The sequence below is a fragment of the Blennius ocellaris genome (genome assembly GCF_963422515.1).
Source record: "Blennius ocellaris genome assembly, chromosome: 3".
NCBI classification, from domain to species: domain Eukaryota; kingdom Metazoa; phylum Chordata; class Actinopteri; order Blenniiformes; family Blenniidae; genus Blennius; species Blennius ocellaris.
The window spans coordinates 26,905,625-26,929,239 of NC_137652.1; the positions used below are offsets into that span (position 1 = coordinate 26,905,625).

Here is a 23,615-nt window from a genome sequence, read left to right on the forward strand (position 1 = left end):
TAAGTACACTAATTACGTTCCTTCAAGTGTTGCCAGATCAGATTGACAGTTTCCAGCCCAATCACATCTTAGAACCTGCCCATTCCAATACAAACCAGCCCAAACTACCAAGTTGCAGGTACCATGAACCAGCCGATGTGTTTTCTTCCCCACCGAAACAAAAATCTGGCTACGCTGATCCACTTTATCACGACTCAATCTAAAGATTTGTCTGTCAGGGTTAAATCCTGCAGGACCAGGACCAGGACCAGGACCAGAACCACAACCAGAACCAGGCATCCAGTTCTCTATGGCTGGTCTCCATCATTTAGAAGAAAAGGCAGTTACACACAAGTTATGCCAAAACTCCAAGATTCAAACTAACGCACTATTGCAACCCAATACAGAAAGCAGGCATTACCCAAATCTGTTGTTCCAACAACAAGAAAACAATACCGGTGAGGTAAATACGCTCAAATCACACCTTCTCCCTTAAAAATCTCCAAACTTCTGTGACGCCTCTCGACGTAGGTTTCGTGACTCCAGTTTTCACTCCCCACAAATGGAAAAATACACACTTGCAAATATAAATGTTTATTGTTATATTCTCTACAATGATGATTAATACAATGATTATGTAAACAACTATGTAACATCCTCCTTCAGTGTGCATCAGTCATAATTTGGTTACAGTTGCTATTCTTAAGCATATTTATTACCATATTAATACTCTTTGTATTATACCTCTGTTTATCAGCATAAAATAAAAAGTGCAAATATATATATTTTTTTTAATTACCAGCATTTAGAAACAACACATTAAAGTTCCCTGGGCGTGATACCGGCATTGTGGAAGCTGCAATAGTGAGCTACATTCTGTTGATGTGACGCGTCGCTACTCAAGAAAAAGATGTGATCTCACATTTTTCACCCAATTCATGAGTGAAAACTCAACTTATAGACTTCTAGAAAAAAAAAAACAACAACAACAAATGAAGCACCTATCTGACTGACGCAACCAGTCACAAAACACTGGAAATATTCCTAAATTAACAATCGACTAGAACGTAAAGCAGGCAAAATGTTGTGTACCCCCCCCCCCAAATAACGCTGCAAATATGTGTTCAGTGTCTGTTCACAACTAAAAAGGTGCAACTTTGCTACAATGGTCTTCTCTGAGGTGACAAAGCTCCAGGCACACAGGAACATGTTCATATGGTTTGACAACACAATGTTATTGAAGCCTCTTCTTTCTTTTTTTGACACCACTAACTAAGTAAACAACTTTCCTTAAAACATACTGAAATAGTAAGCTAGCCGCTCCTCATAGTACTGAGACGATGCATATGTTTGTCCTGTTGCACGATACGACTTGGTTCCGACTTGAGCTTCGGCCAACGCCTCAGCTCTTCCCCATCATCTTCAAGAGGAGCTGCAGAGACGAAGCGGGACGTTAAAAGAGCTTTTTGAACAACAGAGACACACTGAAGACCTGAAACCCAATGAGCCTCATGTTAAAATGTCTGAATCTCATCAAATAGATGATGCAAGTTTAAGAAAGTGACATTCAGAGAACGTCCTCTTTTATTTTACAGCCACGGCACCACAAACACACACAAAGGCTCGTATGACGGTAAAAATCGGAATATTTCGTTCACGTAATCAGCAGTCGTGTGACTCTGAGAAATCCAAACGACGTGTTGAAAACCCGGTCAGAGTACCTGAGTGAGGTGGTAGTCTCCGTCCACCAGCTGCTCGATGATATTGAAGTGGTCTGTATTCGCCACGTCCTCCATGCTGACGTTCAGTCCGGCCGCTTCCAGAGTCTTCCAGAGAGAAGAAAGCAAACGTGGACACAATCATTCCAGACATCCGGTTCACGAAAAGCGAGGAGCGATTTCAAGTGGCGCCGAAACCATTGGAACGGTATGAAAGCAGTTCACATGAGAAGTTCCTTAATTGGTCACACATCAGAAGTTTATTATTGTGAAGGACGAAGAAAATTCATCCTCGCTCCCTGAAGGCGGGAGTCGTTTTTCAAGTTTATACTCTTTTCAAATGTGCTTAAACTCCCATCGTTCCCTGTGAAACATGGATCTAATGTTTAATGCAGATAATAATCAAGTCGTGGCAAAAACTAAATTCACAGTTTGTGTATATTCATCAGCTCATCACATCAGATTCTATTTTTAAATTAACTGAATAAAGTTATACCAAATAGATAAAATATGAAATTTTGACACAAGCAGGAATTTGTCAATAACACTTGAGGCAATTTATGAAAAAAAAAAATCAAACCAGAAAAAAAAAAAGGGACGTGAATTAAAAAGCACCGACTTTGTAATAATCCTCCGACTGCTTGCGGAACTCGGGCGATTCGTTCTCTGCGACGACCACGACGACGTGACAGCAGGCGGAGGAGAGCTGCAGCTGTGGGACCAGACGGCTGGGGCTGTTCCTCAGCGCCACCTCCCTGCAGGAGGAGAGGTGGAGGAGGAGAGGCGGAGGAGTGGAGGTGGAGGAGGAGAGGCAGAGGAGTGAGGTGGAGGAGGAGAGGCGGAGGAGTGAGGCAGAGGAGAGGTGGAGGAGTGAGGTGGAGGAGGAGAGGCAGAGGAGTGAGGTGGAGGAGGAGAGGCGGAGGAGTGAGGCGGAGGAGGAGAGGCGGAGGAGTGAGGCAGAGGAGAGGTGGAGGAGTGAGGTGGAGGAGGGGAGGCAGAGGAGTGAGGCGGAGAGGTGGAGAAGGAGAGGCAGAGGAGTGAGGTGGAGGAGGGGAGGTGGAGGAGGAGAGGCGGAGGAGTGAGGCGGAGGAGGAGTGGTGGAGTAGGAGAGGTGGAGGAGTGAGGTGGAGAAGGAGAGGTGGAGGAGTGAGTCGGAGGAGTGAGATGGAAGAGAAGTGGAGGAGTGAGGTGGAGGAGGGGAGGCAGAGGAGTGAGTTAGAGGAGGCGGAGGAGTGAGTTAGAGGAGGAGAGGTGGAGGAGTGAGGTGGAGGAGTGAGGTAGAGGAGTGAGGTGGAGGAGGAGAGATGGAGGAGTGAGTTAGAGGAGGAGAGGTGGAGGAGTGAGGTGGAGGAGTGAGGTGGAGGAGTGAGGTGGAGGAGGAGAGATGGAGGAGTGAGTTAGAGGAGGAGAGGTGGAGGAGTGAGGTGGAGGAGGGGAGGTGGAGGAGTGAGGTGGAGGAGGAGAGGTGGAAGAGTGAAGTGGAGGAGGAGAGGTGGAGGAGGAGAGGTGGAAGAGTGAGGTGGAGGAGGAGAGGTGGAAGAGTGAGGTGGAAGAGTGAGGTGGAGGAGGAGAGGTGGAAGAGTGAGGTGGAGGAGTGAGATGGAAGAGAAGTGGAGGAGTGAGGTGGAGGAGGAGAGGCGGAGGAGTGAGGCGGAGGAGTGAGGCGGAGGAGTGAGGTGGAGGAGTGAGGTGGAGGAGGAGAGATGGAGGAGTGAGGTGGAGGAGTGAGATGGAAGAGAAGTGGAGGAGTGAGGTGGAGGAGGAGAGGCGGAGGAGTGAGGCGGAGGAGTGAGGCGGAGGAGTGAGGTGGAGGAGTGAGGTGGAGGAGGAGAGATGGAGGAGTGAGTTAGAGGAGAGGTGGAGGAGTGAGGTGGAGGAGAGGTGGAGGAGGGGAGGTGGAGGAGTGAGGTGGAGGAGTGAGGTGGAGGAGGAGAGGTGGAGGAGGAGAGGTGGAAGAGTGAGGTGGAGGAGTGAGGTGGAGGAGGAGAGATGGAGGAGTGAGTTACAGGAGGAGAGGTGGAGGAGGAGAGGTGGAAGAGTGAGGTGGAGGAGTGAGGTGGAGGAGGAGAGATGGAGGAGTGAGTTAGAGGAGGAGAGGTGGAGGAGTGAGGTGGAGGAGTGAGGTGGAGGAGGGGAGGTGGAGGAGTGAGGTGGAGGAGTGAGGCGCCGGCAGACAGACAATCACAGGCTCAGTTTCTTCGCCCCAAACACTCCAATACTCGGGACAATGTGACACAGTCACTGGCGTTTAAAGGGAATAAACCAAGTACAGCAGCTTTTCCCGTCTTCTATTTCTTTATGCAATAATATTATTTAATGAGCACCTTTCATGCATAAAGTGCAGCTAAAAGTTCGTCACAATTTTACAAAAAAACCCCAAAACAAAATGATGAAATTAGAGGAAACTTTGATTTCAGACTAAAACAAAAGAGGGTATAAAACAGACAATATGCAGAAAGAAAAACACTAAAGTTCAAAATAATCAAATAAACACAATTAAATTAGCTACAAGGGGGGGGGGGGGATAAAAGACAAGATAACACTGTATGTGTATTTTACCCACAATGCAACTAAAGTAAATCAAGATTCTGTAGAAGCAAGACTGAAAAAGTCGTGTAACTGAAGATTTCAGGCCGCTGGAGCCTCGACCTCTTGTTTTGTAGACGAGGGGAGGAAATGAGAGGCAGGAGAAGAACAAACAAACAAAAAACATGCAAATACAGGGAGAAAATGTAAAGTCCATGATGCATGAAGCCATTTCTCACACGCAACAGAGCTTGTCATGTGATCGATATGATCACATGACAAACAGACGCGTTCGCCGTGATTCTCAATAATCAGACAGTTGAAAGCTTCCGGCTGCTTCCGTTCTGCTCCTGTTAGAGACGCAGGAAGTCCTGGACTTCAGCTCGACACAGGCTGGAAATGTTTCCTGCGGTTTCAGTGTCTCGTCAAATTGTTGTCGGCCGTTACCAAAGGGAAGCTAATCTGAGGGCTTGATGGGATACGGGTGCTTTGCCTGAAGACGTGGTCCTACTGGAGGAGATTACAAGTGTTGGGAAGGAGGAAACTCACTCGGTCATCTTCAGGGGCTCGTTGACGTAAGTGGACAAGATGGGCAGGAGGTCATAAATGCCACTGACCAGAAAAGCCCCTGGAACACAAAGAGGGAGTGTGAACACCAGAGCACCCTCCTCGCAGCAAAACCAAACGGAACACACATTTAAAAGTTACACTGGGAGTGATTAGAAATACTGTATAGTGAAATAAGTTATATATCAATATTAAACATATAAATACAACATCACTATATAAATATTCTATCATATTACAAAGAGTCTTACATGGATTACGCTGCAGGACGACAAGATTTAATCTGAGTGAAGCTTTTTTTAAATTCACATTGAAAACAGGATGGAGATGTGGGTTTTTTATAAGTGTTTACTTGGAGAATTAACTTCTTTTAATGGTTTGTGTTTTAAATGTGTACAAGAAAGAGAGAAGGGAAGAAAAAGAGAGAGAGAGAGAGAGAAGGAAAGAAAGCGAGAAGTAAGGAAAGAAAGAGATAGTGAAAGAAGGAAAGAGAGAAGGAAGGAAAGAAGGAAGGGAGGAAAGAAGGAAGGGAGGAAAGAAAGAGAGAAGGAAAGAAAAAGAAAAAGAAAGAAGGAAGGAAGGAAAAAAGAAAGAGAGAAGGAAAGAAGGAAGGAAAGAAAGAGAAAAGGAAAGAAGGAAGGAAAGAGAAGGAAAGAAAGAAAGAAAGATAAATATACTGTAATATTTCCACACATCAAACATATTTCTGCATAAACACCACAGACCAGGTGAAATGATACCTGGTAACTAAGGATACACATGTAATCTGATACGTCGTCTCATTCTTGTCGACATTAGTTCAAATTGACTTTCTGTGCTATTTTCCATTATTCTGTTGTCACTTTGCAACGCCGGGATTTTACCACTGTGACAGATAAAGTCCATCTCATCTTAAAATGGCATTTAAAACGTATCAAATATATATATATATATATATATATATTTTTTTTTTTTTTAGAGGAATACTGACGTTAAATCACGATAAAATGACATTTTGGAGATCACATATAATATAATGAAAATAAGAATTTAATATGACAAAACAGAATTGAAAGAGGCGACGTGACGTCAGCTGATCTGCATCACGTAGAGCTTCAGTTCACCTTTAATCTGCGGAGCGACGCTGAACTGCGACCAGTCGGTGGACAGCACCATGGCGGCCAGGTGAGCCCCGGCCGAGTGACCGCACAGGTACAGCCCCCTGGGGGGGAGGGAGGGGTGGGGGGGGCAGCAGACCACACTTCAGCTTCAGGAGGACAACCTGCGCTTTCATAAACACCTGACATTTCAGTCTGACGTCACGTGAGGTGAGACGTTTACCTGATGTGAGAATACTGCTGGACGACCGACACCACGCTGCGGCGCACCTGAGCCACCATCAGGTCCATGTTACCTGAGAGAGAGGGGGGCAGAGAGAGAGAGAGAGAGAGAGACAGAGAGAGAGACAGAGAGAGGGAGAGAGACAGAGAGAGAGAGAGAGAGACAGAGAGAGAGACAGAGAGAGGGAGAGAGACAGAGAGAGGGAGAGAGACAGAGAGAGAGACAGAGAGAGAGAGAGAGACAGAGAGAAAGAGAGACAGAGAGAGAGAGAAAGAGACACAGAGAGAGAGAGAGAGAGAAAGAAAGAGAGACAGAGACAGAGAGATAGAGAGAGAGAAAGAGAGAGAGAGGGAGAAAGAGAAAGAGAGAAAGAGAGAGAAAGAGACACACAGAGAAAGGGAGAGAGAGAGAGAGACAGAGGGAGAGAGACAGAGAGAGAGAAAGAGACAGAGAGGGAGAGGGAGGGAGAGAGAGATACAGAGAGAGACAGAGAGAGAGAAAGAGACAGAGAGAGAGAGGGAGAGAGAGAGAGACAGAGAGAGAGAGAGGGAGAAAGAGAGAGAGAGAGACAGAGAGAGAGAAAGAGACAGAGAGAGAGAGACAGAGAGAGAGAGAGAGACAGAGGGAGAGAGACAGAGAGAGAGAAAGAGACAGAGACAGAGAGACACAGAGAGAGAGAGGGAGGGGTATTTTCAGTTTCTTAACTCCTCTGATCGCAGGTTCGCGAGAAACAAACGCGACTTTACCTTTGGGTGCGATGTCGTAACCGACGGCAACCACGACCACTCCTTTATCCACGAGGGGGACGGCCATGAAGCCGGACTCCTCTTTGCTGCAGGAGCAGAAAAAAAAGCCGGCGTGAAGAAGACGGCGGGGGGGGGGATGGGGGGGTGGGGGGCGTCACGACACGTCCTACCTGAGGAACTGCCAGTAGCCGCCGTGCAGGTAGACGACCAGGTGGACGTCTGAAAAGAGAGAAGACGAGGCTTGCGTGAGTCGCCTGCGTGAGAATCGAGACGCGTGACGTCGTCCGTACCCAAAGAGTCGGTGCTGGGGATGTAGACGTCCAGCTTCTCTCCGTCTCCGTCCCCGTACGGGACGTTGAGCAGCGTCTGGGCCAAACCACGCGCTCGCGCTGTTCCTGGACGGAACAAACAACAACAAAAACACTAACTAATATAACATAAGAATGAACAAAAAACAACACGACACTTCGAGATGAAGACGACATCATCGATTAATGTCCAGGTGAATTAATTTGCACACTGTAAAATATAATGTTGACTTTTAATTACATGAAATATGCAAACTGATTTCCTTACAAAAACTAATTAACGTTAACTAGTTACACTTCTTTTAAAGTTTGCAGTACTCAAAGTACTAAAACTGAAGAATTTAAATTATGGTCACTTGTTTATAGAATACCTTTGAAGAGCGCTTTAGGAACAGGGCAAGAAAAACTACATAAAAAAACAACAACAGACAAACAAACTGAAGAAAGTGTATTTAACAGCAGACAAAGACGTGATGTGAAACTGTTGAATGGATTAAGTACAAAAAGTCTGATTTTCTGACTGAGATGCAAGCAAATGATAAATGCAAACAGAAATTTAAAGTTTATGGTTAAAAACACCTGAAAACTCCACTTGCACACAGAATTATTAAGTATTCAGAGTATCTGTGTTTTTGTTGTTACTTCTGGTGAGTGTATTACGATTTCTACTTTGTTTTATGTCAAGAGTTGCTTCACAAGCAAGATCAGAACTTCAGCCTTTCTGTGAGTTTTCTTCTCCTTACATTTTCTTTTCTTTTCATTTTTTTTTCACTTTTTCGCGTTCTGTCGTTCCTTGTGGGCTTCCGTCCTTGCAGTTGCAGGTTTTCTTAAATCTGGTTAAAAGTTGAATTTGTTGAACGACATACCCTCATTTACTTGTTCTTTTAGGATTGTTTAGATGCATTTTAACTCTGAGGATATTTGATGTCTGCAGTCACTTTGAAGTGCATTGAGAGAAAAAAAATATCTCAAATCAAATTAAAACTCGAATTTTTCTTTAAAAAAAATAGAGTATGAAATGATGAAATGAACATAAGTAATTTATTTTTGCCTGTTTACGAGACTCTAAAATAAAGTCTACCGAGATAGATAGATAGATAGATAGATAGAGAGATAGATAGAGAGATAGATAGATGATTAAAACCACCCAAGTGAAAATTTGAATGTTTGTATATAGAATAAATAAACAAACGTGATTAACTACATGAACGGTATAAAATACACAAAAACCCTTATTTGCCATTGGTTCTGCACAACTTTAAATCTATTTATATATCGAGGCAAAAATGTAAATATAATTATGAGACAACATGTTGAAGAAAGCAGAGACACGTCGTGTTTGTGGTGTTTCACCTTGTAAATCACGAGGTTCTAAATAAAGAGCAGTCACTGCGTCACCAGAACGCTGGTGAATAAAAGACGAGCTGAATTAATTCAATAAAACAACATTGACCCTGGATGTGAGCGGCGGCGGAGGTTCAGGTTGCCCTCCTGGATCGTCCGGCAGCGGGGCAGCGGCTCCCGGCCTGTCGGCTCACGACGACCCGCTCTCTGAGCGCGTCACCCCGGGGAGGGAGGGAGGGAGAGGGGGGGGGTTGACCGGGAGACGGACCTACCTTCCTTCAAAGCCTTCACGTGGGCCTCGATCACGTCGTCCGCGGACATCCTGCGGGACCACCTGCTGGGTGAGTACTGCCGCTCCAGCTCCTGCCGGTCACACGTGACACGCTGCGGTCAGGCGCGCGCAGCCATGAAGCCGAGGGACGGAGCCTCCACGAGCCGCAGAGCGACACCGCGGGGCGACACAGCGCCCCCTGCCGGCAACCGACCGCTCCTCAAAAAGACACTCAGAAGAGGCGGTGATGGCGAAGACAAGGGGAGAATACACTCGGTAGAGCTGGAGAGTTTAATAAAAGTGATGAGAAATAATAGAATGATTGAGAGGAAAAAAAATGTACAAAATTGACAGATAATCAATTGTCAAAGCAAAGTTAGAAGCGTCCTCTGGAGGGCGCCAGAGAGTTGTTTTATTTTAAAACGTTCACTTCACAAGTTAGATAGATGGATAGATAGATAATAACTTTAATCATCCCCGAAGGGAAATTGTTTTGTTGCAGCAATCTGGTACCTAGGAATGTTATAAAATACAATAGAATAGAATATAAAAGTAAAAAATAAATAAATACAAATATTAAAATATTAAAATATCTGGGTAGGACATAAAATATCTGGGTAGGACATAAAATATCTGGGTAGGACATAAATTTAGTAAAACACAGAACGGAACATGGATACTTAGAAATAACCATGAGTAATTATAAAGTAAGAGTATTAGGGCCACTGAAGAAAAAAAAACTATTGGGAGGATAAACTAAAATTAAATTAAAAAAAAAACCTTCACGTCCTTCAGAAAAAGTCGAAAATCAAAGTTGTTTTTTTTCCAGGAGATTTGGGTTTTTTTTTGTTTGTTTTTTTACAAAGTCGGTCCAAAAGAGATTTTCTATGAAAAGCTATACTTTTTCTTCTTTTAAAATCTTTAACGTGTTATTTTTTATTCAATTGTAAAGCTTTAATGTATTTCCCTGATTTATTTGTAAAGCACTATGAATTACCCCGTGTCTACAAATTAATTTATCTAGCCTTTTACTGGGAAGTAAGGAATTAAATAACTTAAAATCAGACATTATTTCAAATGACAGAAGAAGATAGATTTTGCACTTCATGGCCAGATGACAGTAATCCATTTGAACACAAATGTACTTTTGTGACAAGTCATCATTTCACTTATAGTTGAGTATTTACATCATGTGTTCTAGTGCGGTACTTTTAAAATAACTCATGACAACTTGAATACATTTCTAAAACACTTCATTATCTCTCTGCGTTTTGTTTGGGGATTAATTAAATGCGTGTAATTGAGTGTTGTTAAACATTTAACTAATATTTCCAGGAGTTGTTGAGAAATGAGTATTTGCCTTAAGTTATTAGTTATGCCTGTAAATAATTCTATACATTTCTGAGTAGTAATTCAGTAAACCAATGTACACAGTGGAGAAACAAACATGACCTTTCGTGCAAACAGTGATTTGCAGACGGACCATAACTTCTATTCTGTTGCTTTTGTCAGTAAAAAATAAAGTCCACCACCACCAAATGAGAAGTAAAACACTAAAGGTTGAGCTCTTACGTCTATTTCCATGTCAGTCCACTTCATTTTTTCTCCCGGAGAGATTTTAAGTCCTTGGAGGAGGAGGAAGATAAACCCAGAGTGTGTGTTTGCCTGCAGCAGAGAACTTTAGACCAACAGCCGAGCCACCACGTGCTGCTGTGCAGGTCAACAGTTCACCACGTTATTGGTACCTGCTCACTTTTTAACAGATCCTCACAAAGAAAAGCTGGAATCTGTGTTGAAATATTTGCTAAAAAAAAATAAAAACCCGGAAGAACAAGACGCTTGTGGTTCTGTTCTCGTTTTAGGCTGTTGAACCATGTGACCTCTGAATCCAGTCTTGCAGGAAATACAACTCCCAGTGTGGGAGGGTTAAGTTTAGAAGCTGAATGAATCAACTGAGAAAAGTGTGACAGAATGCTTATACCAAACAAGCACTCGGAAACTGACATGGAAAGCTTCAGGAAAGTACATTTAGTACATATTAAACAAGTTGAATCGTCTTCTTTCTTATGCCTTCACATGATGGACTCACTGGGAACAGATGTAGGAAACAACATTTTTGCATGCAAACATGACATTTCATCATATTAATCCTTTCTGTGGGATAAAGTGGATACACAATAGATGACTGGGTGGATTGAGGGGTTATACCATTATTGAAGGACATTATAAAACGTCCCATTAAATCGAAGTTTACAGTGACAAATTTGTCAGAACGAGCCTGTGTGATCTTGTGAAATGTTGCTCTCCATTTGTTAGGATTATTTGAAAACAAATGATCGATTTAGCTTCTATATGACGATGTCAACTCTTTTTTTTTTTGCTGTATATACTTTTATTTCTAAGCTTGGTTTTTAATATTTATTATTTTATCTTTCCTTACAGCTATTTTTTATTCTCGTATATTGCTGCCACACTGCCTCATTGCTGCAAACGCTGTGTTTTTTTTAACATTCTATTCTATTCTATTCTATTCTGCCACTCGTCTGCCTTGTGTTGTGTGTGTGTGTGTGTGTGGGGGGGGGGGGGGGTCACCGGGGTCACCGGGGTCACCTTAAGATGGGCCTGCTTCTGATTGGCTCACGCTCGTCCAATCAGGAGAACTCTGCTTCTGAAGCGCGCTGTGACGTCACTTTCAACGGACTGAGTGAAGACAAACTCGCGGGCGCGCGGTATTCAACTTAAGATCAGAGAGAGGAGAAAACGATCCTCCAAGATCTATTTAAAATTCTGCACTTTGTATTTATTGTAACAGTTTAAATCGTGTATATTTAATTAAAGATGGACTGCGTGGACTTCCCGACAGTGCTGCCAAACTCCCCGAAGAGATCCAGAGGACAAATTCAGGTCTGTATTGAAGAAATTACCCTCACTTTTTGTCATGTAGCGTATTTTACAAGGGGAAAAAAAATTTGTTTTTAATGTCACCGAGAAGCTAAGAAATGTTTTGGAGTTTTGGTTACTTTGTCCTTGGTTGGGCTGAACGGCTGCTTTGTCGTGTGCAGGTCATCTTTGGACCGATGTTTTCAGGCAAAAGGTGAGTTTTTCTTTCACATCTGTGCACAACACGTGCTGTTAATGTGCCAAATGTTCATGTCAATCATCTGCAGTGTTTACGTGGACGTTGAAGTGACTGTTGTAGCAGTCCCCCATCATCCCGCCAAATTCTGCTATGTCTACAGCTGTCATTCATAAATATACCCGACGATACGCGTTTGTGCGAGTGTTAAGATTTTTCGCCTACTGTATACACATTTTGGACAACTATACTTGCATTATTGTTAATATTATATCCAGAAATGACTGTATTCTCCCGGTTGTGAGTTTTATATGACACATTAATGTAGACCGTAGGTTCACTGGAAAGGAAAATCTACATTAAAATAAAGAAAAATTTACAAATAAATCAAGGAAATACAATAAAACAAGGTAAGTAAGAAAGACACATTAAATAAGTAAAACTTTAAGAAGATAGAGGTACTTAAATAACTGAGATCCATTGTTTATTAGAAAGCCAGAGCAAATGACAGTATTTTTAGACCTGTGTGTGTCAGCAGGAAGTTTGTTCCACTGTTGAGTGTCGGAAATGTAAACTGCTCTCACTTGTTTCTTGTGACTCGTGTCACATTTTGAAGTGACACGCAGGCAGCCAATGCAGAGCTTGGCGCCCAGGTGGAATGTGCTCAACCCTCTCTGTGTTGGTGAATAATGAATGTTTGTTTCTGATTTTGCAGCACTGAACTGATGAGAAGAGTGCGCCGCTTCCAGATCGCTCAGTATAACTGCTTGGTGATCAAATATGCCAAAGACACACGTTACTCAGACACGGGCATGGCCACACACGACAAGTAAGAACTTCACAATAATTGCTGGAGCAGTTCCATGTTAGGTAATGTATTATTATAAAGATGTGCAAAAAGAAGTGGGTGGGAGTTGTTTACAGTTCAAAACGTGTACATCTATCACTAATTCACATGCACAATATTTATAGTGACATATGCATGGATATTGGTTGCACAAACACATCCAAATGTAAATTATATATTTAAAACAAAAATGTAGTTCTGCCCACCGTGGAAACTTTCTGAAACCAGAAATGATCAAAGTCTTTCAATTTAAATCTTGGAGCAAAACATTTGTTTATATTTATGAAGTGTCAATTTAGATGTGACGTTGCTGTGCAGAATGCCTGCTGTTAAGTTTATGAGGTTAGAAGTTCCTGCATGTCAACACACAATCACAGTTTCTGACTCGGGTTGTAATAAATTGTTCATCCTGCAGGTGGCTTTGCACACGGAGGTAATTTGCCAGGGTGGGCAATAAAAGGCTTAATTTGCAAGGCCTGAATTTCATTTTCCAAAATGAGCGGAAATCAACTCAAATAATAAATTCCGTAGTATGTGTTTTTACATGTTTATTTATTATATTACAAAATATGAGTCGTTAAGCTCGTGCTTCGCTGTCCGGTGTTTCGGTTTCACTGGTGCCCCTGTTAACTGGTGACTTCTGCCACACGCCGTTAGCCGCAGTTCGTGTTTAAATAAGATAAACAAACTGTATAATACTTTAAACTTGAATAGAAATGCGATTAAACGGCGTTAACAAACCCAGCTTTTAGTCGGATTTTTAAGATCTGCTGTGAAAAGAGGACACTCGAAGAAGCCGGTCACCAGTTAACAGGGAAACCAGTAAATCCAAAACACCCGCGGCTCAGACCTCCCGCTCCTCGTAGCGGGCCGCTCCGTCGAGCTCCATCTGAATCCTCCGCTCGGCCACCAGACAAACAACGTCTGCACATAGTCGCTGCTCCGCGGGGTTTATTTCTGTGCAACTATCTCTGCTTTTGAGCGTTTTTGTTGCGAACTCAACTCATCTGTGTCGTGACGCGCCGGCCAATCAGCGGCCTGCCGTCTGCCGACGACACAGGAGCGCGGATATCCAATCCGTGACAATTTATTTCAGCTGTGATTTGAAGGATTGGGTTTTAAAGTATATCTGACACAAAAACATGCTCCTTTATTCAGGTCGACAATATAGTGTATTTGATACAACATTGTTGTCCTTCAGCAAAAACTGAATTTGAGTAGTGAAATTTTAGTTCTATCATGCTGGTTTGTGTTAAACTTTGAATAAAGCCATTATCGGATTCATTCTGAACCTCATCACATTGTGTAAAAACTTTTGTTTATTTTTTTGTAATTGTTGTTTAGAAACACAATGGAAGCTGTACCGGCCAGTCGCCTGGCAGACGTGTGGCCGGCGGCACTGAGAGCGGGCGTCATCGGTATCGACGAAGGACAGTTTGTAAGTGTGAAATGTGCTGCGTTTTTACGCCGAGCCCTCTGAATAAGTGGCGAGACGCCGCAGGACCTTTTGTGAAAGAATAACTTGATTCATGCTTCTGCCTGCAGTTTCCAGACACGGTGGAGTTTTGTGAGGCGATGGCCAATTTAGGGAAGACGATCATTGTGGCGGCTTTGGATGGAACCTTTCAGAGAAAAGTGAGTATCTGTGTCAATAAAGTCCCTACAGAAAATGGCAATTTCACAAAAACCGCAGACTTTTAAGTACTTGCACAATGACGTCTGAGATGATTAATATTAGATAACAAGAAAATGTATTGTTGCTGAAACACCCACTCAGCATGTCCTGCAGACAAACAACAAGACGTTCCAGACAAGAGCTGCGTGTTTAGACATTACTGAACAATCTGCACCGACGCACTGCTCCTTTTCCTCAATCTGTCGTCTGTCTGTTCTCTCAGTAATTCAGTTACTCCTCTTGTCCATTCACCAGCTTCTTTTCTGCTGTCTTGTGCTGTTTTTATTTTTCCCAGCCGTTTGGAAACATCCTGAATCTGGTCCCTCTGGCTGAGAGCGTGGTGAAGCTGCACGCCGTCTGCATGCAGTGCTACAAGGAAGCTGCCTACACCAAGAGGCTCGGGGCGGAGAAGGAGGTGAGGGGGGGGGGGGGGGGGGGGGTTCGACTACACAGGCAATGATCATGAAAAGGACTTTATAATCCATCGCAGTTCTTTGCGATGGATCTTTAAGAGGTGGCGTCGAACACGCAGCACGGGTAAAAATGGCGGCGTTTGGTTTCAGGTGGAGGTGATCGGAGGAGCCGACAAGTATCAGGCGGTGTGCAGGAAGTGTTACGGCGGCCTGACGGGGGACAAAGAGAACATCTGTCTCTTCAGGGATGAAACTCCACAGCAGCACCCGGCGGGGAAACTTCTGGACTCTGGAGTTCCCAGGAAACTCTTCAACTCCCTGCACCTATAAGGACAATCAGACCTGTATACAAATCTACACTTTTATGTGCATCAGAGTATTAAATAGTTTTATTTAAAGTATTAAGGAAATCTGTGTCTATGTTTTGTTTTGTTTTAATTGTGCAGTGAATGTTGTATAATCTTTAAATTAAAAAGCACTTAAAATCAAAATACATCTTAAGTGTTAATAACCGACCTTGTTCAGGTTTCTTGTGACGTCTTCAGTTGTAATACATGAAATGTCTCGTCTCAGCAGATTCGTTTTAAAGGGTTATTTTCTGGACAAAGGTTTTTACTTATCCATTTCGGTGTCTTTCATAAGAGTTTCTCTTAAATTTTCTATTTTTTTTTTTTACTCTGTGTGACTAGTTAACACATCAGACCAAAATAACCAGTTTAAATCCTGGTATTCACGAGCTGGAGGCATGAAACAAAACGCAATCACATACTGTACATGAAGACAGACCTTTGACTTAAGTTCTGGACTAAAAATAATTAAAAGCTGTGTGACATGAAATCATACTTAATCATTAAAAAAAAACCAAACAATTGAAGCAGTTTTTATAAAATATTTAATGTAGCATCATAAATTACAACATTTACCTCAAAGAAACACATGTAAGGCAACTCGGAAAAAATAATCAGGGCAACTTATTTTGAAGGAGTAAATCACATTAGAGCCTTAAATTGGTTTTCTGGTTGGCTTATAAACTGACGTTGACTGTCAATTTCAATAAAATGTCAAAGTATTGAATTAAACAAAAATCACTCAAGCAACAGCAGCTCTAAATTTAACTTTATACAGTAACTTTTCTTCTCATTCAAATTTACCCCCAAACCCCTTTTAGAGTGGTTTTTTCCCCCCTTTGAGACACGATCGGACAGGAAAAATTAGTCTTCATACATTTGTAATCTAAATATGCAGCGATGGATATTTTCAACAGCAGGTGTGGTAACATGACGACACCGCGGCTCTAAAGTCGACTCACGCAGGCTTGGAACAATGAGCCAACGCTAAACCAGGGGCCAAGATTGTTAGAGTGACTGGATACAAAGGAAGCGGCCGAGGTGTTGAACTGGGAAAGGCATTAAGATCAGGCACAAAGCGGCAGGATAAACCAGCAACAGGCGTTCTGATTCTCTCATTTACAGGAGTTGTGAACACGAGTTTTGCTGGGAGTTAATGAGTGACGCGTGTGTGTGTACGACGGTCAGAAGATAAACCTGTTCTGTCAGCGCACATATCTTGCATGTCGCTCCCTCTTTGCTGTCCGAGGTGCAAGTGGAAAGGGCAAAGGTGACGACAGCGAGGCCAACGAATGACTCTGCTTCCAGCCGCACGTCGCCTCGCTCTCAAAAATAAATATCGGTCGGTCAAAGTTTTCCAGTGGGAAGAAATGCAGCGTGTTGGCTTTAAAGGGTTAAATCCATTCAATTGCTCAGAAAACACTTATCAAACATGAATTTAATGCTGCATGGAAATTCAATTTAGGAAAATAAAAAAAAAGGGCATTTGGCTTTAAAGTAGTAGTAGTAGTAGTAGACTCAAATTTCAAACATTCAACCAAAATGGGCCTTCAACATGAAAAAAGAAAGGAAAAAAAACCTCGAAACCAAATAAGAAAATACAATCAGGCACAGACGACCATTAAAATGGCAGTGTTGCATCGAGGATTGTTATGTGCAGATGCACATATTTAGCTTACCCCCCTAAGAAACAAACAAAAACAAAAACCCCACAATGGTGCTGTCATAAGCGTTTCTCATCCTATAACCGCCCCTCCCCCCCCCGCCCCCGCCCCCCGCAGCACGTCTGAGGTAAAAAGTTGCATCTTTGCACGCGGGTCCAAGGTGGGATTAGCCAACCGCCAGCGCTGATCTCAGCACAAGTCTGATCGCAGACCGTCGGACGTAAACACGGCGCCCCGTCGGGAGTCGCACTGCTCAGATCCCCGGACGTGACCACGGAGACGACCGCAACGCCACATCAATATGATATGGCTTAGCCAGTGGGCCTCGCGGCCGACGGCCCGGACCGCCACCTCGACCCCCCCCCGCCCCTCCCCCGCCCTTCGACTCTCAGTACGTCGGGGGCTGGTAGTCGCCCTGCTGCGGGATGATGGGGGGGTAGGGCGGCTGCTGGCTCACGTCGGGCGCGTCGCTGGGATACGCCGTGTAGGTGGTGGGGGTGTAGGTGGCCGGGTTGTAGGAGGTGGGGGTGTAGGTTGGAGGGTAAGGGGTGGGGTGGTCCGTCGTTGGCGGCGGAGGCTCCGCGTAGGTGGGGATGCTCACCTCGTCGACCCCGCGGCGGAAACGGCCCAGAGCGAAGTAGGTCAGGATTCCCTGTGCGAGGGAAAACAAACGCAGCGGTTCAGACTCTGAAGACTCGTTCAGCAGGAACAGAAACCAGTTGAAACACCACCGACGTCCTCGTTTTCACCCGCCCAAGCAACGCGGCTCCAGTGTGGCCGACAGGTCCGATACCAACAGTGAAAGATGGACCGAACCGCTACAACCGCGTGTCGCTGCTGGGCTGTTCATCACTTATGTGACAAAACGAGGCGTGAACTTTAACTAAGCTGTGAAGTGACGTCGGTGCAGAGCGGGACCGTTCCAGTTCCAGTTCTTCTTCATCAGATCAGTGTCGGGAGGTTTTCACCCACCGCCTGCCCGTCGCAGTGATTTGATCCATTTAAAATTTATTCTATTCAGCCTTTCATCTGTGATCGGTCGCAGTTTGTTTTTGGGTGTATTACCAGGAAAAAAGAGAAATATCTGACGATGAATTAAATCGGTTTTCTACACTGGAATGTGAAGTGTTTTAACAGGCCTCGGGGGGGGGGGGGTGGTCCAGGTCCTGGAAGAGACATTAAGTTCATCCAATGTTAAAAACTAACAGGGTTTGGTGCAAGTTTTAACGACGCCTTGTGTTCTTGTTAAATCAAGCAGCCAAAATTAACTGGCCCTCGAGACAACAAATCAAAATTTCAACACTCGCAGTCCAACTTGTTACCATATAATTTATAGTTTTGCATTATTAAAACACACAATAAACATTTTTTTTTTTCTAAATTGTGCAGTACAGTAAAAGGTAAACTTTTTTTATTTTAAGTAAAGTTTATTTGAAGTCTCCAGCTATGAAGGTTTCTATAACGCTATTAAGAACAGAAAAGTAGAGAAAAAAAACAAAGCACATTTCTTTGTTCTTGCAGGGCGAGCGTCTAATTTAAATCCCAATATTTGACTTCAGCCAAATTTCACATGTGATCCGCCTTTTTAACCAAACCCAACGCCGTCTTATCTATGTAGCCTCTGTCACACGTTCACAGAACCGCCCTGGAGAAGAGCTCAGCCACGCTCACCCAGGTGGCGATGGAGAAGAACGAGAAGGCGATGGTGGCGCGTGCGGCGTCCTCGGGAATCCCGCTGACGTCCCGAGTCAAACTCCACTGGTTGGCCAACAGGCAGAAACACACGAACCACAGGAAGCTCCACACCCCTGAAAACACACAGCCACAGACACAAAGTGGTCACAATCGCTCGGCGTGGCCCCCCCGCCGAGATGAAAAGCAAATTCCTGACAACAGGGGGAAAAAAAAAAACCCAACAAAAAAAAACAAAGAAACAAAACGAAAAAGTCTCTCCTTGCGTCCCTCTGCTGCAATGAACAGGCAACGTGGTTTGGGATCAGCACGTCTTTGTTTCCCTGAAGAATGGCCGACTGAGTGAGTGTAGTGTGCTGATGAATGTTTATTTTCATCAGTCTGCGAGGTTATACCCCCCCACCCCCTCCCATACACACACACACACACACACACACACACACACACACACACACACACACACACACACACACACACACACACACACACACACACACACACACACACACACACACACACACACACACACACACACACACACACACACACACACACACACACACACACACACACACACACACACACACACACACACACACACCCCCTGCTGCTCACTCACCAGCCAGCGCCAACAATGAAGAATAAAACATTATGTCGGGGAAACAGTCGGCGCTCTGTTGCACCAAAAGTCAGAGGCATGAAGACGCTCGCATTCAGAAACCAACCCTGGGAGGGAGAGTTCAACTCGCACGGCAAATCACCATCATGTGGCAGTGACACAACTAAAACGATGTCTGGGGTATTAAGTATGACACCATCTGTACATCTGGTTAGACCTACTGCTAGTTTAGAGCCACTAACCAACCAGAGAACCAGCATGAGAAACTCCACAGTCAGACTTGTACCGGGGATCTTCCCACCGTGCGGCTACGGCGATAACCACTTCCCCCAATCAGAATGTATTCAAATTAAATCAGAGCTGAACTTTTACACGTTAACATCGAGACGCTCAACAAGCAGGCTTTCAAAAAGCCAGTATTTGTATTGTACTTGTGGCTCCGGTGTGAAGAGCTTGAGACTTTTCACATGTTTACTGAAGGTTGTGACATCACGCCGGGTGTCAGTAACCTCACACTCAGTGTTTCCCTTCTTTCTCTCTGGAGCCAGAGGCCGAAACAAAATCTCCAGTGTTGCCTCACCAAGGTTTTTCCTTTTTGCAGTTTTTTTGCAGAAACGATTGGCCGAAGCATTAACAAAAGCCATAGCACACTACTCCTGAATCTCCCAGCACACTTTGACGTGCTTGTTGTGTTCATGGTCCCAACACAGCTGGACCGGCTGCACAACGAACCTCCAGCAGAAGGAAAAGCTTTTATTTTGTTGAAATCACCATTAAAGAGACAGGCACACAGAAAAAAAACATTGCATTATGTGTATTTACGCGTCCACACATCCCGGGCGTTCTCCCGCTCACCTGAGAATCCCAGGTCGACGATCACAGCGTACTTCCTTTCTTGAGCGTTGCTCATGAACGGCACGTAAACATCCAGCAGGAGGAAGGCGACGCAGGCCAGGAAGCCCAGCACGCCGATGGCGACGGCGTACTGGCAGGCGGAGTCGTTCTGGTTGAAGATGCACTTCACGTCTCTGCTGTGGGACGGGTTGATGTATCCCTCCGTCGTGATGCAGCCGAACACTACGATGGCGAAAACCTGCAAGGGAAAAAAAATAAATAAATGAGAAAAAGTGGCTGGAGGTTAAGAAGCAGTTTGTTAGAACTTTTAGTGGTTTGCAAAATGACATGTGAGGAATCGGGTTTTGTTTTTTTCCCCCATTAACCACAGTTTGCCGCTTTTTCTTTTTTGAAATGCAAAGTTAAACATTTTCCGAGATATTTTCCAGCCCTCAAGGCAACCGCCGCTTTTAGTTAATAAATGCTCTGTGTGAAAATCTACGACAGACTTTAGTGTCCCAGAAACTCTCCTCCACCCTTTAGAACCTGCAGCCAGAGAACAGCAAACAGAAGCACCGGCAGTCGTTCAAAACATCGTGAATTTAAAAGGATTAAAGCTACATGTGAAACATCTAAAGAGAATTCATGTAAATATACGAGAGCTGCAGTGCTTCCACGTGAACAAAAGTACAATACCTTCTTTTTTTAAATCAAATATTCCATAAAAAATACAAAACTGCAAACAGTCGGTGCTGATCTTTCTTCTCATACTTAAATGTCTGATTAAACATTACATTTTCCAAATCCAAATATGGGATAAATATAAGGAAAACACAATTGTATTTTGTCATTAAATAGCATAAATCTGTGTTTGTGACACTGAGCTGCTGGAAGCAGGCAGGAAGTGGTGCGAGGACCAGGAGGTTGTCACCTCCGGAGAAAGACGTTTAATAAAGTCTACAGTTGTTCGATGACAAACACAGATATCAGGAGTTCTTCACTCACATGATCAACTATTGACAAATACAACCACCAGACAAGGACAACATTAGGCGCTTGGATAAGTTCAGCGTTTTGGCTGCATGAAGTCGAGAAACCAGAAGCAGATTCTGGAGAAATATGAGCAAAGTCAACACGTAACCTGCTGCAGTTGGTGGAATTAACATGAAGATGGCTCAATAGGAAATTGGTTAACTTGTGGTAACACTTCAGGTAATAATCAACTAATCAAGAATGTTCTGTCATTATGTGAATAGGAATCAAACTGCTACTCCACTGTTAGAAGATTTACTAAATATTTCCAGCCGACTTCTATTTACTCGAGTAAAACAGGATTGTGACGCAACACAAGTTCACAACAGTCCCCCCCCCCCCCACTTGCTCATCCGGCTCCTGGTCTCTCTGACGGTCCCGTGGTCGGCCTGCTATCTGCTCCGATTCCCCACCTCACCATGTGACCCACTTCTGAGTGCAGCTGCCTGCCATGTGATTCCTGAGATGCCACCGAGCTCCAGAAAACCCTCACAATGAGAGCGGGAGAGGGAGGACAGAGGGGGGACTGTTCAGCGGACCGGAGGGCCTGACAAGGGCCCCGCCGGCTGGGACGGGGCCGTCAGGGCGGACACTGAGCAGGAGGTGGAGGCGGTGTACCGCAGGGACGTTGAAGCAAAAGTGAAACGGGAACTTTCAGAGAAACAGATGGAAGTTTTTTTTTTTTGTTTCTAAAGAACAGAAAGTGTTTGAAAGTGGATGACTTTGGTTTACGCTCGCACACTGAGCAGATCCAACGCTTCCTCAAGACAATGGCCCACCCCTCTTTGTCCCTGCAGCAGGTGTGCTGCACTGTGGGCGGAGCTACACACCACAACAGTCCTCTCTTTGTCCCACAGGCCCTGGCTTCTTAGAAAAACAAGCAAAAAAAAGATTAAAACCATTTGATATACACGGTGATGACGCTATGACAAATCTGGAGATGGGCTAAGAACAGCTGCTGTGTGTGTGTGTGATAAACAGGGGTCAGCAGGGGACAGGTATCACCTTACCTTCCTATCATTCCCTTGTTTACCAGTGACACACACACACACACACACACACACACACACACACACACACACACACACACACACACACACACACACACACACACACACACACACACACACACACACACACACACACACACACACACACACACACACACACACACACACACACACACACACACACACACACACACGTTTAGAGAGTTTCCCTAAACATAATCTGGAGTTACAACCAAGGACACACTGTGCTCAGACCCCATCTCACACATTCGACATGCTTCACTATCCTGATCAAACGTTGGCTGAAGTCCCAGTGTGTGTGTTTATGTGTGTGTGTGTGTTTGCTGCAGGACTAAAATAGTTTACACTTCATTGACGAAGCAAACAACAACCATCTTCGGTGGCTGGTGAGGAGATATAGTTCCATTCCATGAAGGAGACAGTCAAGGACAGACAGATCTGCTCGGTAGAGTTTATAGTATCGACTGTCTCCTTGGACAAACTGATGGACATTTCAGACAAGAGGCATCAAACACATGGCTCACGGGGTCAAAACGGGCCAACCAGAGGCTCCAATGCGTGCCTTGCAAGGTCGGGGTTTAGAAAAGATAAGACACTATTCAATAAAGGTAAATGCTGTTTGTAATTGATTCACTTTGTATGGAAGAGTCAGAGTGACAGACAACATGATGCAGAGGCTTGAAGCACAAGATTAGTGGCAAATTAGAGAAAGCTGCTTTGCAGAAGGTAAAGTAGCATTGAAACCGTGTGGTGATGCACAACCATGCTGGAGGAAGCAGAAATGTCTGCTGCCAGACATTAAAGTCTAAATGGAAGAAGATATCAAGAGTTTATTTAATAAAAACTAGTTTTCTGTCAGTTCTACCTCTTAATTTGAAAGCTCTGCATGTGTCCCCGCCACTAAAATGTGTTTGGCAGCCTTGTTTGACACCAAGAACTTCCAGTGAGCTTCATGAGCTGCCTGTCCACAGGTGATCGGGTTGTTTTCTCTGAACACACCTGCCTGAAAGATTTTTTCAACATGGAGGTAAAATGTCCCCGCGAGGGGCTTTGAACAGCCTTTGTTTTGACTTCCGGGAGTGAAGACGTTGGGTGACAGTTTGGCGTCTTTTGTCCCCTGACAGCAGACACGTTGAACCGTCGCGACAGCTGTTTGAAACATGACGCGCACGAGCGGCCAGCCTGTCGTGTCCAGCGCAAGTACGCATCGACCCGCAGCTCACCCTGCGCACGGGCGTTCTCAGTAGGCCTCCGTTGGGTACAGACGCACCTGTTCACAGACCGAGCCTGAATCTTAAGTGAACTCTGATCTCCGGCCTCGCCGTGCACTCACCCAGCTGAGCAGCCGCACGATGGTCTGCGGTTGTCGGACGAACTTCTGGAAGTCGAAGCCTCTTCCTGCGAGCGCAGCGCCGTACGCACTGACACCCTCCATGCCTTCCACCCCCACCCCCGGGACAGATCCCTCTGCGGAGCCGATGTGTGGACCTGACGGGACGACCTCCCAGTCTCACTGCAGCCGTTGAAGTGCTGCCTGCCGCGTCCTGCTGCGCCCTGACGCAGGAGCGCACTGCGCAGCCGGGCGGAGCGGAGCGGTGCGCACGGC

General features: G+C 44.7%; 3 protein-coding genes across 3 annotated transcripts; 1 reads left to right on the forward strand and 2 right to left on the reverse strand.

Annotated features, from left to right (window-relative positions):
• Positions 1–604: 604 nt before the first annotated feature.
• afmid (arylformamidase) lies at positions 605–10,428 on the reverse strand. Its single transcript, XM_080521165.1, has 11 exons — positions 10,352–10,428; positions 8,781–8,871; positions 7,147–7,251; positions 7,027–7,075; positions 6,857–6,942; positions 6,111–6,183; positions 5,894–5,991; positions 4,773–4,851; positions 2,317–2,452; positions 1,701–1,805; positions 605–1,411 (listed from the first exon to the last, which is right to left on the reverse strand). The coding sequence occupies exons 1-11, from the start codon at positions 10,376–10,378 to the stop codon at positions 1,382–1,384; spliced, it is 879 nt and encodes a 292-aa protein (XP_080377291.1). The 5' UTR covers positions 10,379–10,428; the 3' UTR covers positions 605–1,381.
• On the forward strand, positions 8,760–15,185 carry tk1 (thymidine kinase 1, soluble). The gene is made up of 8 exons (XM_080521166.1): positions 8,760–8,849; positions 11,618–11,683; positions 11,842–11,873; positions 12,571–12,684; positions 14,047–14,140; positions 14,248–14,337; positions 14,673–14,792; positions 14,941–15,185. The coding sequence occupies exons 2-8, from the start codon at positions 11,618–11,620 to the stop codon at positions 15,118–15,120; spliced, it is 696 nt and encodes a 231-aa protein (XP_080377292.1). The 5' UTR covers positions 8,760–8,849; the 3' UTR covers positions 15,121–15,185.
• Positions 15,186–15,665: 480 nt separating this feature from the next.
• On the reverse strand, positions 15,666–23,562 carry syngr2b (synaptogyrin 2b). The gene is made up of 4 exons (XM_080520866.1): positions 23,343–23,562; positions 19,968–20,205; positions 18,473–18,609; positions 15,666–17,453 (listed from the first exon to the last, which is right to left on the reverse strand). Exons 1-4 carry the CDS (start codon positions 23,442–23,444, stop codon positions 17,190–17,192), a joined length of 741 nt encoding a protein of 246 aa, XP_080376992.1. The 5' UTR covers positions 23,445–23,562; the 3' UTR covers positions 15,666–17,189.
• Positions 23,563–23,615: the final 53 nt, after the last annotated feature.